Source organism: Mugil cephalus, chromosome 8 (genome assembly GCF_022458985.1).
Source record: "Mugil cephalus isolate CIBA_MC_2020 chromosome 8, CIBA_Mcephalus_1.1, whole genome shotgun sequence".
NCBI lineage: Eukaryota > Metazoa > Chordata > Actinopteri > Mugiliformes > Mugilidae > Mugil > Mugil cephalus.
Genome location: NC_061777.1, coordinates 12306654 through 12319269, shown reverse-complemented (window position 1 = coordinate 12319269; position 12616 = coordinate 12306654). Strand labels below are relative to the sequence as shown.

Here is a 12616-nt window from a genome sequence, read left to right as displayed (position 1 = left end):
CTCTCTCTATCTTTCCCTCTTCCACCGTTGCCGTGGAAATGCCTTTTCTTTACCCAGCCCTCTCTTGAGATTGTTCCCCATCCATCTTTCCCTCTCCCCGTGTCTCTCCACTCTTGAATGTTGACATGAGAGGGTGAGTCTAATGGATCACTGTGAAGCATCCGCACCTGTGTTAAATCTCAGAGGTAACTGTGCATGTGTGTGTGTGTGTGTGTGTGTGTGTGTGTGTGTGCGTGCGTGCGTTTGCATGTGAAGCAAGCTTTCTGTTCAGCACATCTGTGACCTCCTTTTGTGCTGAGCAACTTTTTTTTCTTTTTTTTTTGCCTCTCCTTTACTGTCTCCCCTCTGTTTCATTGCACTTGCTTCTAATTGTCCCACCCTCTCGTCCTCTCCTTTCTACCATTCATAAGGTTACATTGCTGAAAGCGAGCCGTCGACTTGCTTTGGTTAAGTTTTCAGGGGCGTGCGCTCGTGCCGTGTTTTATTTGGCGCTGCGTTGTGAGTCATTCAGCGGCATATTTAGAGGCACGTCCGCAAGAACAGCCTCACAACTGGCTAATACGGTGCTCGTGTTCCACGCGTGCGTGTCACTCAGCAGGGATGCAGCTAGGTGCAGTGGAGTAGTAGGATATAAATAGGACTCTTTAGGCCTGTCCCAGTCCAACTGGATGTCCTCCTGTGTCCCAATTCTGTCTGCACAGGACACCTTGGAGAACGCTCTGCTATTCCTTACACTCTGCTGCACATTGGGGACTATTTCTCTTGTATATATACTTCTTCCTCGATGCCCAACTACATTTCAATTCCTAGCGGTGCATCTCTTTTAGGAATATACGCTAAGTCCTACTTCTTTTTATAGACAACACCTCAGAGAATTAAATGATCCTGCCCCCACAGATGTGTTTTATCTTTTTTTTTTTAAATCTTTTTTTATCATTTTACTGGAATACACACTGATATAAAGATGAGATCTCTGAGTTACTCTTCTTACCTTCACAAATAAAACCTCCTGGCTTCCTCTCTTTGTAAACGGTCTTATAAATTGATATATCTGCTGTAAGTTTATGGGCAATATAATTTAGATAGAATGAGTTCTTGATGTATTTTTGTACAGATACATGCGATACGCAACTTCATAAAGTGGAAACAAACCCTTTTAACTACTTCTTTTCATGGAAGGTATCTTTTACAGCATCTGCGTGGGACGACTGCTGATGGCAACCCAGTTATGTCAGTGTGGTTAATTAGGTCTTTATGTCAGTCGCCTGGATCTAGTTAATTAAGCTGTCAGAGTCTCTGAAATCCCATGTTGACATTAACACACATAGGCAGTGACACGCTATTCACCTCGTATATTTGTGTCCACACGTGTGGTAACCTTGTGTTAACCTGCGCAATCTGCCCAGTCTGGCCAGTCTTGGCATGTATTGTATGATAGTGGGGTAGTATATTCCCAGCAGAAGCAGTGGGCAGCGTGTTTGGCCTAATCACCTCCCAAGTGTAAAGAAAATGCAGAAAGAAACACTAGGACATATGGCCAATTAAGACGGTGGCAGATATACTGCAGGTTACCGGAAAATCGCACAATCAATGCAAGTCGGTGGCAGGGATATCATTAACAACCGTTCCTGACAAATACACAGACATCGACACTTTATTCTAAATATAACCTGCAAACTGATCAATTCCTCGGCATTGCGTTTGTGTTTCTGACACGTTGTCTCTTTGTGGGTTATCCGCTTTTGTCTTGTTGCAACACTTGTCTGAGAGACGGCCTCTCGCCAGTATTCTTTGGTCCCTGGTTGTTTTTCTGAATCGCGTTAAATTTTTAAGCGAGTTAGTGTTCTTTGCAACCCGAACGGAGAGTGTTTTCCACAGCTTCTCCATGTTTGATGTGCTTACCTAGTGCTTAAACACATCATACCTGGCAGTGCTGTTGATTTTTCTGGGGTTTTCTCATATTTCAAAGCCATTTTTTATTCCCCTCCTGCTTTGTTTTTTTTTTTCTCCCTGAATTTTTATCAACAATTATCTACATAAGAGTGCCTGAGTTTTATGCGTTTGTCTGACAATACCCAAGTTGCCAGATCGTTTGCGACTATATCGGTAAATCAGATTCTCAAATTAGATCTTTAGGACCAACTGGACACATTATCAGCTCATCTGCATGGATTGCTGTGGTAATCATTAACTCATTAAGGCCTCATTAAGTAGGTACGTACCCAAGCTGGTGATGACACTTCAGATTGTCTTCCAGTTCCTTCATGAGCCTCTGCTCAAAGTGCCATCAGACATTTAGCTCTCTGTCCATGTCTCTTCCATCATCTTTCCCTCTCTTTCTCCGTCTCTCCTCTCTTGAATGTTGACATGAGAGTGTGACTCTAATGGACCGCTGTGAAGCTGTGTCAAATCTATCATCAGCTTCTTGTGTTATGTGATGTGGATTTGACGTACCTTTGAATGTGTCAAAAAAAAAAAAAAACTGCTTTATGTTTTGGTTTTTTTGGTATTCTTTTAAATCATAGGTTTTTCACCAGGGGGTCCGTGACCCCTAAGGGGGCGTGAAGTTACTGCAGGGAGTTTGCAAAATTTTTGGTTAATTATACATTTTTTTGGAAAGATTTTTAAATATTTGAACCTTTGCATGTTCGAAAAGCTTAATATTGAATGCAAAATAGTGACAATCATGTATATTTACAAGCTTGAGTTTAATAAAGATCACATGTAGTAGGTAGCAGGTCCCTACTTAATCTTTCAATCAGTCTGGGGATCTGTGGCCTGAAAAACGTTGAAGACCCCTGTTTTAAATTATCCCATACAATCTCCATCTGTCACAACAAACTGGCAATCCACCACCCAAAATCAAAGGGGCGTGAGTCCAGCTGCTCTCTGCGCAGGCAGGTTCAGCCAGTTGATTGAGCTGAATGAATCAGATAGTTAACTTAGCTGTTATAAAAATGTCAGCACACGGTGCTCCACCTAGAACCAATGAGTAGCAGAGTTAAGCAGAGTTGGACTAAAAAGTTTTACCCAGATAGAGTGACTTCAACCAAGTATGTAGGGTTAAACCTAATATATGGCACAGAGAAAAAAATTACATGAGCCAACACAGAGAAACAGAGAAAGCATATTCCTGTAGATGTGGGAGTGAGGTACAGCCCTTGACGTTGAGAGGACAATTAGTCCAGAGGTTTTTGCTGGCAGCGAAACGCACCCATTTGTATTTGTTAGAACGCACCCAATGCGTTGCGGTGCGGTGCCAAGAACTGAAGTGAACAGGAGAATGTGGCCTTGTGGAGGAAGGGGAATGAACGCAAACACACACACTCACTCTGCAAAGTTTCATCTGACTCAACTTGCTTTGGCAAATCAATAGTTGCTACTTTTGCACTCGCAAATTACAGCGATTGAGTGGTAAAGATAGAAAAGCTGTGCACATAGCAGGCTGATTGTTTGCTTGATTTTGCAGGCTAACGGGCTATTTTTTTAAGCCCAGATGTGAGTGTGCCATGAATGCTGTCAAGTAAGAACATGAGGGAAAGTTAGGAGAATGCGTCGTATACTCTGAGTAGGATTTATATGAGGTAGCAAGTCCTGCCTGCCTACACTCCCTAGCTCCAAATTAAATATGAAAATATATATTTAATTTGTGGCTAGGAGCTGTAGGTAGGCAGCATAGTTATGGTCCAAAGCTTACCGAATCATAAAATCCCGAGGATTACTGTAAACAAGTATTCCTGAGGCTGTGTTGACACTTGAGAGCTCTTGATGGTTATTTAACTCTATTATACAAACGACTGGAAATCAAAATTCTCCTAAACCACAATAGTCTCTGATTTGATTAGGTATTTAGGGAGTATGACATAAATATTTTAAATATTTCCCGAAGCTGACTGATATAAGGTATGGCTGCACACGCATCCACGTAGTCAGCCCGTGTGCTGACAGTGAGCAGGCTGAGGAAAGAAAGGATGAGTCCTGGTTAGTCAGATGAACCATTTAAGCTATTCTCTTTTCTTCCATAACTTTACTCTCCTCTAATTGTTCGAATCAACAAAGTCCTTTTCTTCATCTTATCACAACGAGCTAATTGTTTTGTCCGGTATCAACACACGCACACACACATCGCACACAATTTTCAACATAGTCGTGTGCGCTGTTGGATTAAATTTCTATTAGCTTTCCTCGATTGAATTTGAAGATTGTTGATTAGCCAGTAATGGCCTTTGTTACTGCACTAATGAATAGCTTGATTACTATTCTACTTAGCTACACATCAGGACACTGGTGGTGTGTGTGCATGTGTGTGTAGGTGTGTGTGGCATCTGTTGGTATTATCCTCTGATAAACAGGCACAGGCAGTTATAGCCAATTGTCTGGGTTTGTGTCAAGAAACCTGATGGCAGCAGGAGAGAAAGAAAGATGCTCTGCTCCTCCGTCACTGGTCTTCCATCACTCCCGTCTGGTCCTCTCAGTATGTTTCCTCCCACTTTCTCTCTGTTTCCTCTTCATGCTGTCGCTCGGACTATTGTCTGATTCTTAAATATTGGATCCCCTCCACCTCTTTGTCTTCCCGTGACCCTTCTTCCATCTTCATCTGTTTCTCTTTGTTTCTCGCCCTCCTGCTTTAATCTCATCCTTTCTCTCTTGTTTTTTTTATTTATATGCCACCTCGCTGTTTTCTGCTGACTAGACTAAGTGGGCTCACGAGGACTGGGTTGGCATGTTCCATCATGCATGTGCGGCTTTGTTAATATGTCTGTGTGATCATATGGCTATGTGTGAGTCTTTGATAATGGAAACAAGCATGGCAATTACAGTGATGGCTCTATATATGCCAGCCAGTGCCAATATTAATGAGTGTGGCGCATCTGGCAGTGATGTGTCCGTGTGTGTGTGTGTCTGAGTGAGCGTGTGCTGGTAAAGAGTTCAGCATGAAAGGCACTTAAGTATGCTTCTAGGAATATGCGCATAAACATCTCTGCATAATCTCGCAGAAGACGTCAACGTTTGACAGGTTGATTCAGCTCTGGTCAGGAGACATTTTTGAACTGAAGAAGAATAAATATCGCCCGAGTTCTCCATGTTCCCTCCTCTCAGAGTGACTTCTGTGTAAGTTTGCACTATGTAATTTATGGGATTGCAAATAACACAAACAGTTGATAGTGTCTGCATTTGTTTTGACTGCATTGTCCTTTGACGGGGGCTGTCACAAAGTAGAATGTTAAATGAAAGAGGCTCCGGTCTTATCATTGAAAAAATACATAGCTGGTGCAGTAGTGAGATAAGAGGAGGTTCCTCCAGGACCGTGGAGCTACATGAAGACATAGGACTAAGTACAAAACAAGGGACTGAGCATGAAGTGTGTATGTGCAAGCTTATGGAGTGCAGACCAACAATGGCAACAGTGCAAGACTAAGGGACATTGCAAAGACAAACTATTCAATACAGACAACATTTGGGAGACAATGAACCCACAAAAAGACATTACATCTTACATCAACTACCTTGGTCTAAAAGCATTGGTTTGGGTTTCCTAGGTTAATGTGTGGGAAAGGCTTGGTTAATATTGAAAAGTAACTATCATCGCGGCCAAACATTAACCAAAGGAAACCTTGGTTTCCTGTGTGGAAAGAATTCTGGTACTCCAAAATGTAAAATAAATAAATAAATAAATAAAAATGGAAATGGAAAAAAAAAATCATTTAAAATGTATTTTGCAAAACAAATTAGCTGAGTATCAAGGTTAATGAATCAGCTTTCTGGCATATGTAGCCCTCTGAGTACTAGCTACTCAGAATGATCTAAACAAAAATATGTGCCAATTGATTAATGAAGCTAAAAATAAAGCTGAGTGCATTGTCGGTATGAAAGTGCATCTCTGCCGTCCTTTAGGACAGCCCTCATTCTTCCGTCTTGAATGTCCTTTCGCCGTCAATTTCCTCATACGTCCAACTCCCCTTATGTCTCAGTTTGCGATGAAAGGAGTTGACGAAGCTCTGTGGAGCAGGTGGGGATGAGGGGTTAGGATTATTAAAACATTGAAATACGATGCTCGCTGGGTCCCCACCCACACATAGGTAGCGTAATCACTATGAGAGCTCTTTAACCCACTCATCTGTGGTCTTATAGGGATCCAGATAATATGGCTAATCAAGGGGATAATCCTCTGTGACGAACATATATATTAACACTTGAGCAGTGATACACACACGCGCACGATACAGTTCGATTACGTGGATTTAACCGGAGAATCATATTTTATTGTAACTTGCCCGTTTTCTGTTTTATTGTGTGCGTGTTTGTGTGTCTTTGTGCCTGCTGCTGCTGCTGCTGCTGCTGCTTTGGAAACTGCTGTGATTCATTGTCAGATTCTTCTCGTAGACCCTGCATCTCTAAGCTGTTATCGACTCCCATATGACCCTCTTCAGGGTGGATCTACAAAGCGTGTCACATTTTAGCATTTGTCATAGATATTCTTTGCCTTGTTATCTTACTACTTGTTCTGTGGTCGGCCATTTGTTTTGCCTTTGCAAGATTTATACCGTTTCCCTTCGTGACACTACGTGACTATGATGTTCTTGCTCCTGGTAGCAGATATGCAGCAAAGCTTAGCTTTTCGAAATATTTTCTCCGGCTCAACAAAAGAGAGTATATGTATCTCTATATCTTGGCCTACTTTTATCTTGTGCAGCGCGCGACCAAACCTTTGTTCCACTGCCAGGGAAAGATGCATATCTTAATAGGTTGGGAAAGACATTCAACTTTTCTGCTTGCTTCATTTGCCTGTGAATAAGAAAACATGTGGAAGGGTTGACACATTTGAATATATCACTCATCACATCACAGCATATATTGTGAACTATTGAGCATCGAAATATAAATCGGCTTTCATCTGACATTCAGGCTTGCGCGATTTCAGCTACCTGTGGACAAATTAAGTCATTGGATCAAGCAGAAAGAAAGCAAGAACAAAGTAATCAGATGAAGCCTTTATCCTTTTGATTTTTTCTTCTTGAGAAAAAAAAAAGAAAAAAAAAGAATGGACTCTCGTTGAACCTTTTAAAGTTCCAGTTGAAACAGGGGGCGAGGCTGAATCCTGTGATCGTGCATGTGCAAGTGTGTTTCTCTGTGCTTCAAGGACCGTGCACTGCGAGCTTTACAAGTACCACCACACTGCCATGTATAATGGCATTATTTCATATCTGCACTAAAGCAATAAACCTATGGTTTTGGGGCGTGTGCGTTTTTGTGTGAGTGTGTGTGTGTGTGTGTAGTAGTGTGTGGGCAAAGTGAGAGAGACAGGTGATGCGGGGGCGAGAGTTAAAATAACAAATACACATTCTCCCTTGGGGTTGGCTTGATCCAATCAGCCACCCTCTGCCATTCTCACACACAAGCGTGCACAGACACACACACACACACGCGGACAAACACTCTTTACACCAGCTGTGGCTAATGATGCAGTGGCATTGGTAGTATAGCCACCACATGTGGTCTCTTTGTCTGAAATCACCGGTGCACACATCAGTCTCACATGCTTCAACCTTCAGGCATCATCAAAGACTGCGGCTATTTTCAGTGCATCACCGCACAATCTCTCAAAGGGTGTTTGCAGACTGCCACAAAAGGAGGTGAAATGATCTGATCTGATCTTTGTATTTTATGGAACAGTCACTAAACCTGGTGCAATGTAATGCCCCGGTATGAGTAACATGGAAGCAGTTGGTTATTGGAGGATGGAAGTAGTTAAGGGGAATGTATAAATTCTCACAAAGTGACGACTGATGGTGTGCTGCATGGATACGTGTACGAAGAAAGGCCTAGACTAAATCTCCTCCCTTATCTTTTGTCCCACCTCCCCCCTTTTTTTTGTACTGTCACGCTACCCGGCTGGCCTCAAGGAGCAAGACAATTTGGTTATTGTTGGTGCTACATAAATAAAATCGAATTGGAGAAAAAGAATCACCCTCATCTGCCCACAGTTGCCGGTGATATTGAATAATCCTAGAGTGTGTCTGTGTTGTTATGTTAGAATATCAGCCACAGTGTTCATCTGCCTCGATTCTTTCCCAGTTATTTTGTCCGTTTCGTTTACACTCCAAATAACTAAATAACTTGACCCTGGTCTGCCCCGACCATCATGATAATGGGGTAACTTTTGAAATACTAAGATAACATTTTAGCACTGTGTATATCTGAGTCTCCATTTCTATACTATCATTTGCATGAATTCTGAAATACACCCATTCAAATACAAGGAGATTCAAATCGACATCAGCGGTTCGCTCAACTGAAAAGTGACAATGTAGTGGTAAATTATTTCTGTCGTTGTGATCGGAGAGGGCCTTGGGTCATGATTTCCACATTAGAAATAGAATAACACCTTAGATGTGTTTGGAGATGGCGATGCGTCCATGCTGTTGGTAGAAACATCGGGGATACTTTGCTTTTTTCCCCATTAATATTTTCTATCATATTCTTTCAGATAATCCAGTGCCACGATATTAACTTTGCATTATTGGCCACTGTATTGTTTGAGGTAGTTCTTTTTAGGAATGTAAGATGGTATAAAATTGTGATTATGCCTTGACTAGGTTTATCTAATAATGGGTTAACTGAGAATGTCATTATCAACTATTTATATATATTTTTTTATTTTTACAGTCATATAAGGAGTTGTTATTTTGTAGAATATGTGGCTACAAGTGAATTAGCTTATGCAAGATTTTGCAAGTGCGTGCATTGCAATTCTCTAAAAGGTGGTGCTTTGCTACGCTCATCTTTATTTTGTGAAGACTGAACAACCGGGCTACTTTGATGCAACTAATACAAAGAGATCCCAATACCCTGGTATTTTACTTGACCACATATAATCTACAGCATTTGTTTTCTTTTTTTCTGGAAAAAGAGCACCTTCTGTATGTTGTACTCGTATGGACACGCGTGTTTCCCGAACGTCCGCGCTGTCTGTAAATGCTTTTGTGTGTTTGGCTTTGCCTCTTTTCCCACGTATAACCTTTTCTTTGTAATAGAAACTGAAAGGTCACGCAGCTTCTAACTTAAGGCTGAGCATTCAGAGCTGCGGCCAGCCCCGCGCTCCAAGAGTACCGCCGAACCTCCAAAGATCGGAGAGAGAGAGAGAGAGGGAAGCAGGTGGAATAACTGAGAGAGAGAAGAATGACAGCCCGAGCCTGGGCAGCCAGTAAACCGAAGAATAACACTTGAATTTCCTCTCTTTTTCTGCATCTGAGATTTCCATTTCCTAATGTGAAGGGAGGAGGAAATTAAACAACATGAATTAAACAACACAGCTAGAACATTTATGCTCCTGCCATAAAGCTGGGACGGGCTGAATTTATGAGGGTTCAGGCCAGTAAATACAGCACTCAGGAAATGTGATTAGGCTCATAAATAGAACAGTTTCCCGCTGTCCTACCCTTCACCCAAAGTACCTTACAAAAGCATATGTTCAGGGTTTTGTCCTCTGCTGTCCTGCCACACTGGGGTTTTGTATTATGAAGGATCCACTCTAGCTGGGAGTCTTTAGGATTTCTCCGTATTGCTGGGTTAATAACCTCTTGTGGTCATATGTGGTTACTATTACTATTACATGTAAAATAAAGCACATTTAGCTGCTTATAAATGTTATGAGAATAGAATTGTTTTTGGGGATGAAGCGTGATAGTCTCCTCTCTTTCAGTCGGAAAGACTATCCGGAAGTTTCGGATGTCTGTTTACTTGAGATATTGAATATGAGTACAGCCAGTGAAATACGATCACACAGCATCCTTTCATAAATCTTTCTTTCCATTCTTTATTTGCTATATGGAATTGTTTAAAAACAATATTATACCCGTACCTGCTCTTTATTCTTGTAATTTTCTGCTTTCATTCTCACAGGCAGACATACTGAAAGATGTGTTATTGTTTCCCCCTCTGCCTCCTTTTATCAGCATATTCTGTCATGCTGGATCAGTTCATAATTTCCCTCAGCTGGCAATAACACTATTTTAACTCTGCTTTAATTTGTTTTTAGCTTCGCGGCAGGGTCCATCTCATCCACTATAAATACCGATAGCGCGTATAGCCCTATAGTATCGTCGTACGCTAACACTGTTTAGTGTAGTTAAATATGCTTTTCTCATATTTTCTCTTTTATAGTGATGGAGAGAAACCTTTATACTCACCTCGTTTTCTCTTCTCCCAGGTGGAGTGGTTAAAGGATGAGGAGATAATTGACCCAGCAGAGGACAGAAACTTCTACATCACCATCGACCACAACCTGATCATCAAGCAGGCGCGTCTGTCGGACACGGCCAACTACACGTGCGTGGCTAAGAACATAGTGGCCAAGAGACGAAGCACGACGGCAACCGTTACTGTTTATGGTAAGTTCGCATGCATAGGTCTGTGTGTTTATCTACTGTTCTCTTTTTTAAAATTTTAAATGCTACCTGCAGCCGCGCAACCACGTCTGTGATTAGCCAAGCCGGCCCCCATCTGCCACGTGAAATTATCCCTGCTGCCATGCCAGCGCATTCTTATTTTTTTTTTTTTTTTTTCACAATTCTCTTTGTGATTGGCCTGATATTCTCACGTCACCCTTGACCTCGCCCAGTTAAAGCCCACCAATCAGGGATTCGGTTTTAAATTAGAAACACTTGGGCTTTCCAAATGTTGGCGCTTTTCAGCCAAGAGGCACAGCTATAAACGAATTGTGCAGCATATGGCGGCATACCAGCTGTGACAAACAAGAAGAAGGAAAAGCTTGTTTTGGGGGAGGAACACGATTCACACGCTTCACATGTTTCACTTTCACATGTTTCACTTTTGTTTTTTCCTTTTTTACCACACGTCAGCCTGACACGAGAGGGTAGGAAACATTTTGGGGAGAAACAACGTAGAGCAGATCACACACACACGCACACACACATGTGGAAAGAGAGTGTTTTTCACAAATATAACACCGACTCCATTCACCAGGAGGAGTGTTTCAATCAAAATAACTGAGCATGTGCGCCTGTTCGATACAAACAACGAGAGATGGAGTGCTTTGACACTGATGTATCCTTACAGAAATAGATTGTTCAATCTGTGGTTCAATCTTCGTGGCTCCACGAGGGCCCGGCTGACACTGTTGACAAGGTGAAATAGTGGTGGAAAAAACATGAGGGCAAAAAAAAAAAATGAAACAGCTATACAGATGGAAGGGAGACAGGTAAGGAGAGGCAGAGGAGAGATGAGAACAAAGTGAGTGAAAACAGGTGAGTGAAGAAGAAAAAAATGGAAAACATTAATATGACGATAGTGTCTGTACCTGGATTTAGTGGTTTCTTTCTATTTTATGATTAATTTTAGTTTGGGCATTAAGAAAAAAAAAAGGTGGGCACTTAAGCTGTGGAGATGCTGCAGAGGACTTTCAACCCACTGCCCCTCTCCTCTCTGATACCTTCTCTCTCTGTGTGTCCTTGTAGCTCATTTTAACTTTCTACCTGATTTATGCCTTCACGTCTGTCTCATCTGCCCTTTTCTTTGTCACCGCTGTCCTGCTGAATTTTCCCTCTTGAAAAACAGCAACAATAATGCAAAATAATGAAGGAATATTCATGTCTAAATGTGACGTGATGCAGGGCAATCATGTAGAGGTAAAAGCAGTGACGCATAGGAGCATGAGAGATCAAAGTAGAACGTGGAAACACGCACATTTTTGAATATATTTTGAATATATTCTGAAAACTCTTATAACTGTGACACCAGCGTCATAGCTTGTGATTTACAGTGTGTTTGGTGGGGCTACACAGCTTCATGCGTCAGTCTGAGCCCTCCGCTGAGTGTATTAGTGAGTGTAAACACAGAGAGGAGGAAAACTGTGCAACGGTAGCTGCAGGGTAATGGAAACGTTGCAGAGGAGCAAGTGCGGTTTCGGTGTGCAGGAAAAATCCAGCAGCTTCAGCACCATAAACCTCCTGACACATACCGCCTCCACCAAGATAGATAGCTTGGATAATTCAAATAACTCAGAGGAATCCCAGATTTCATTAGGAGATGGCTTGAAGTTAAGTGCGTGTGTCTGTGTGTGTGTGTGTGGGGGGGTGGTTAACTGTAGTGTCTGGGGCCCTTTTTGGTAGATATTTGTGATTGCATTAATTTTACAGCTGTGATTAGCAACACCTGTAAACCATATATGCAGCAAATTAACGCAAACAAGAGCATGTGATACAAACTGGAGATTGATGGATAACAGAGGTTGCAGAATTGTGACCCAGATGCACAGACCTTATGAAACCTTTTGTGGTCTTCTGTTCCAAAAGCTGTGGCGGAAACTTCCCCGCCACCAAATTAGATCTCACCGTGCTGCCTTCAAACTAGATTCCATCACCGTATGTTCCTTTCTTGTGCATGTGTCTCTTTCTAAAATGCCTTTGAAAGAAGGTGAGTCAGCTGTGGAAATGAGGAGCATCACCCCTAGTGACAAGCTTCTTTAAATCTGTTCTCCTTATCATCTCTCCATCTCCGTTTCTGTGACTTGCTGCGCGTCACTGGCAGTAGAGACCTCGCTGTCGGCGCCGATGTTTCACGGTGCTGATGCGAGGCCGCATTCCGATGCCTTGAC

At 42.1% G+C, this 12616-nt stretch overlaps 1 protein-coding gene across 2 annotated transcripts in view; it reads left to right on the top strand.

Annotated features, from left to right (window-relative positions):
* Positions 1-12616, top strand: part of LOC125012653 (netrin receptor UNC5C-like) — a 185698-nt gene that overhangs the window by 133429 nt on the left and 39653 nt on the right. For both annotated transcript variants that reach the window (XM_047592728.1, XM_047592727.1), the window contains exon 5: positions 10211-10391. In XM_047592728.1, coding sequence (XP_047448684.1) covers positions 10211-10391 — 181 coding nt within the window. The remainder of the gene's footprint in view (positions 1-10210; positions 10392-12616) is intronic.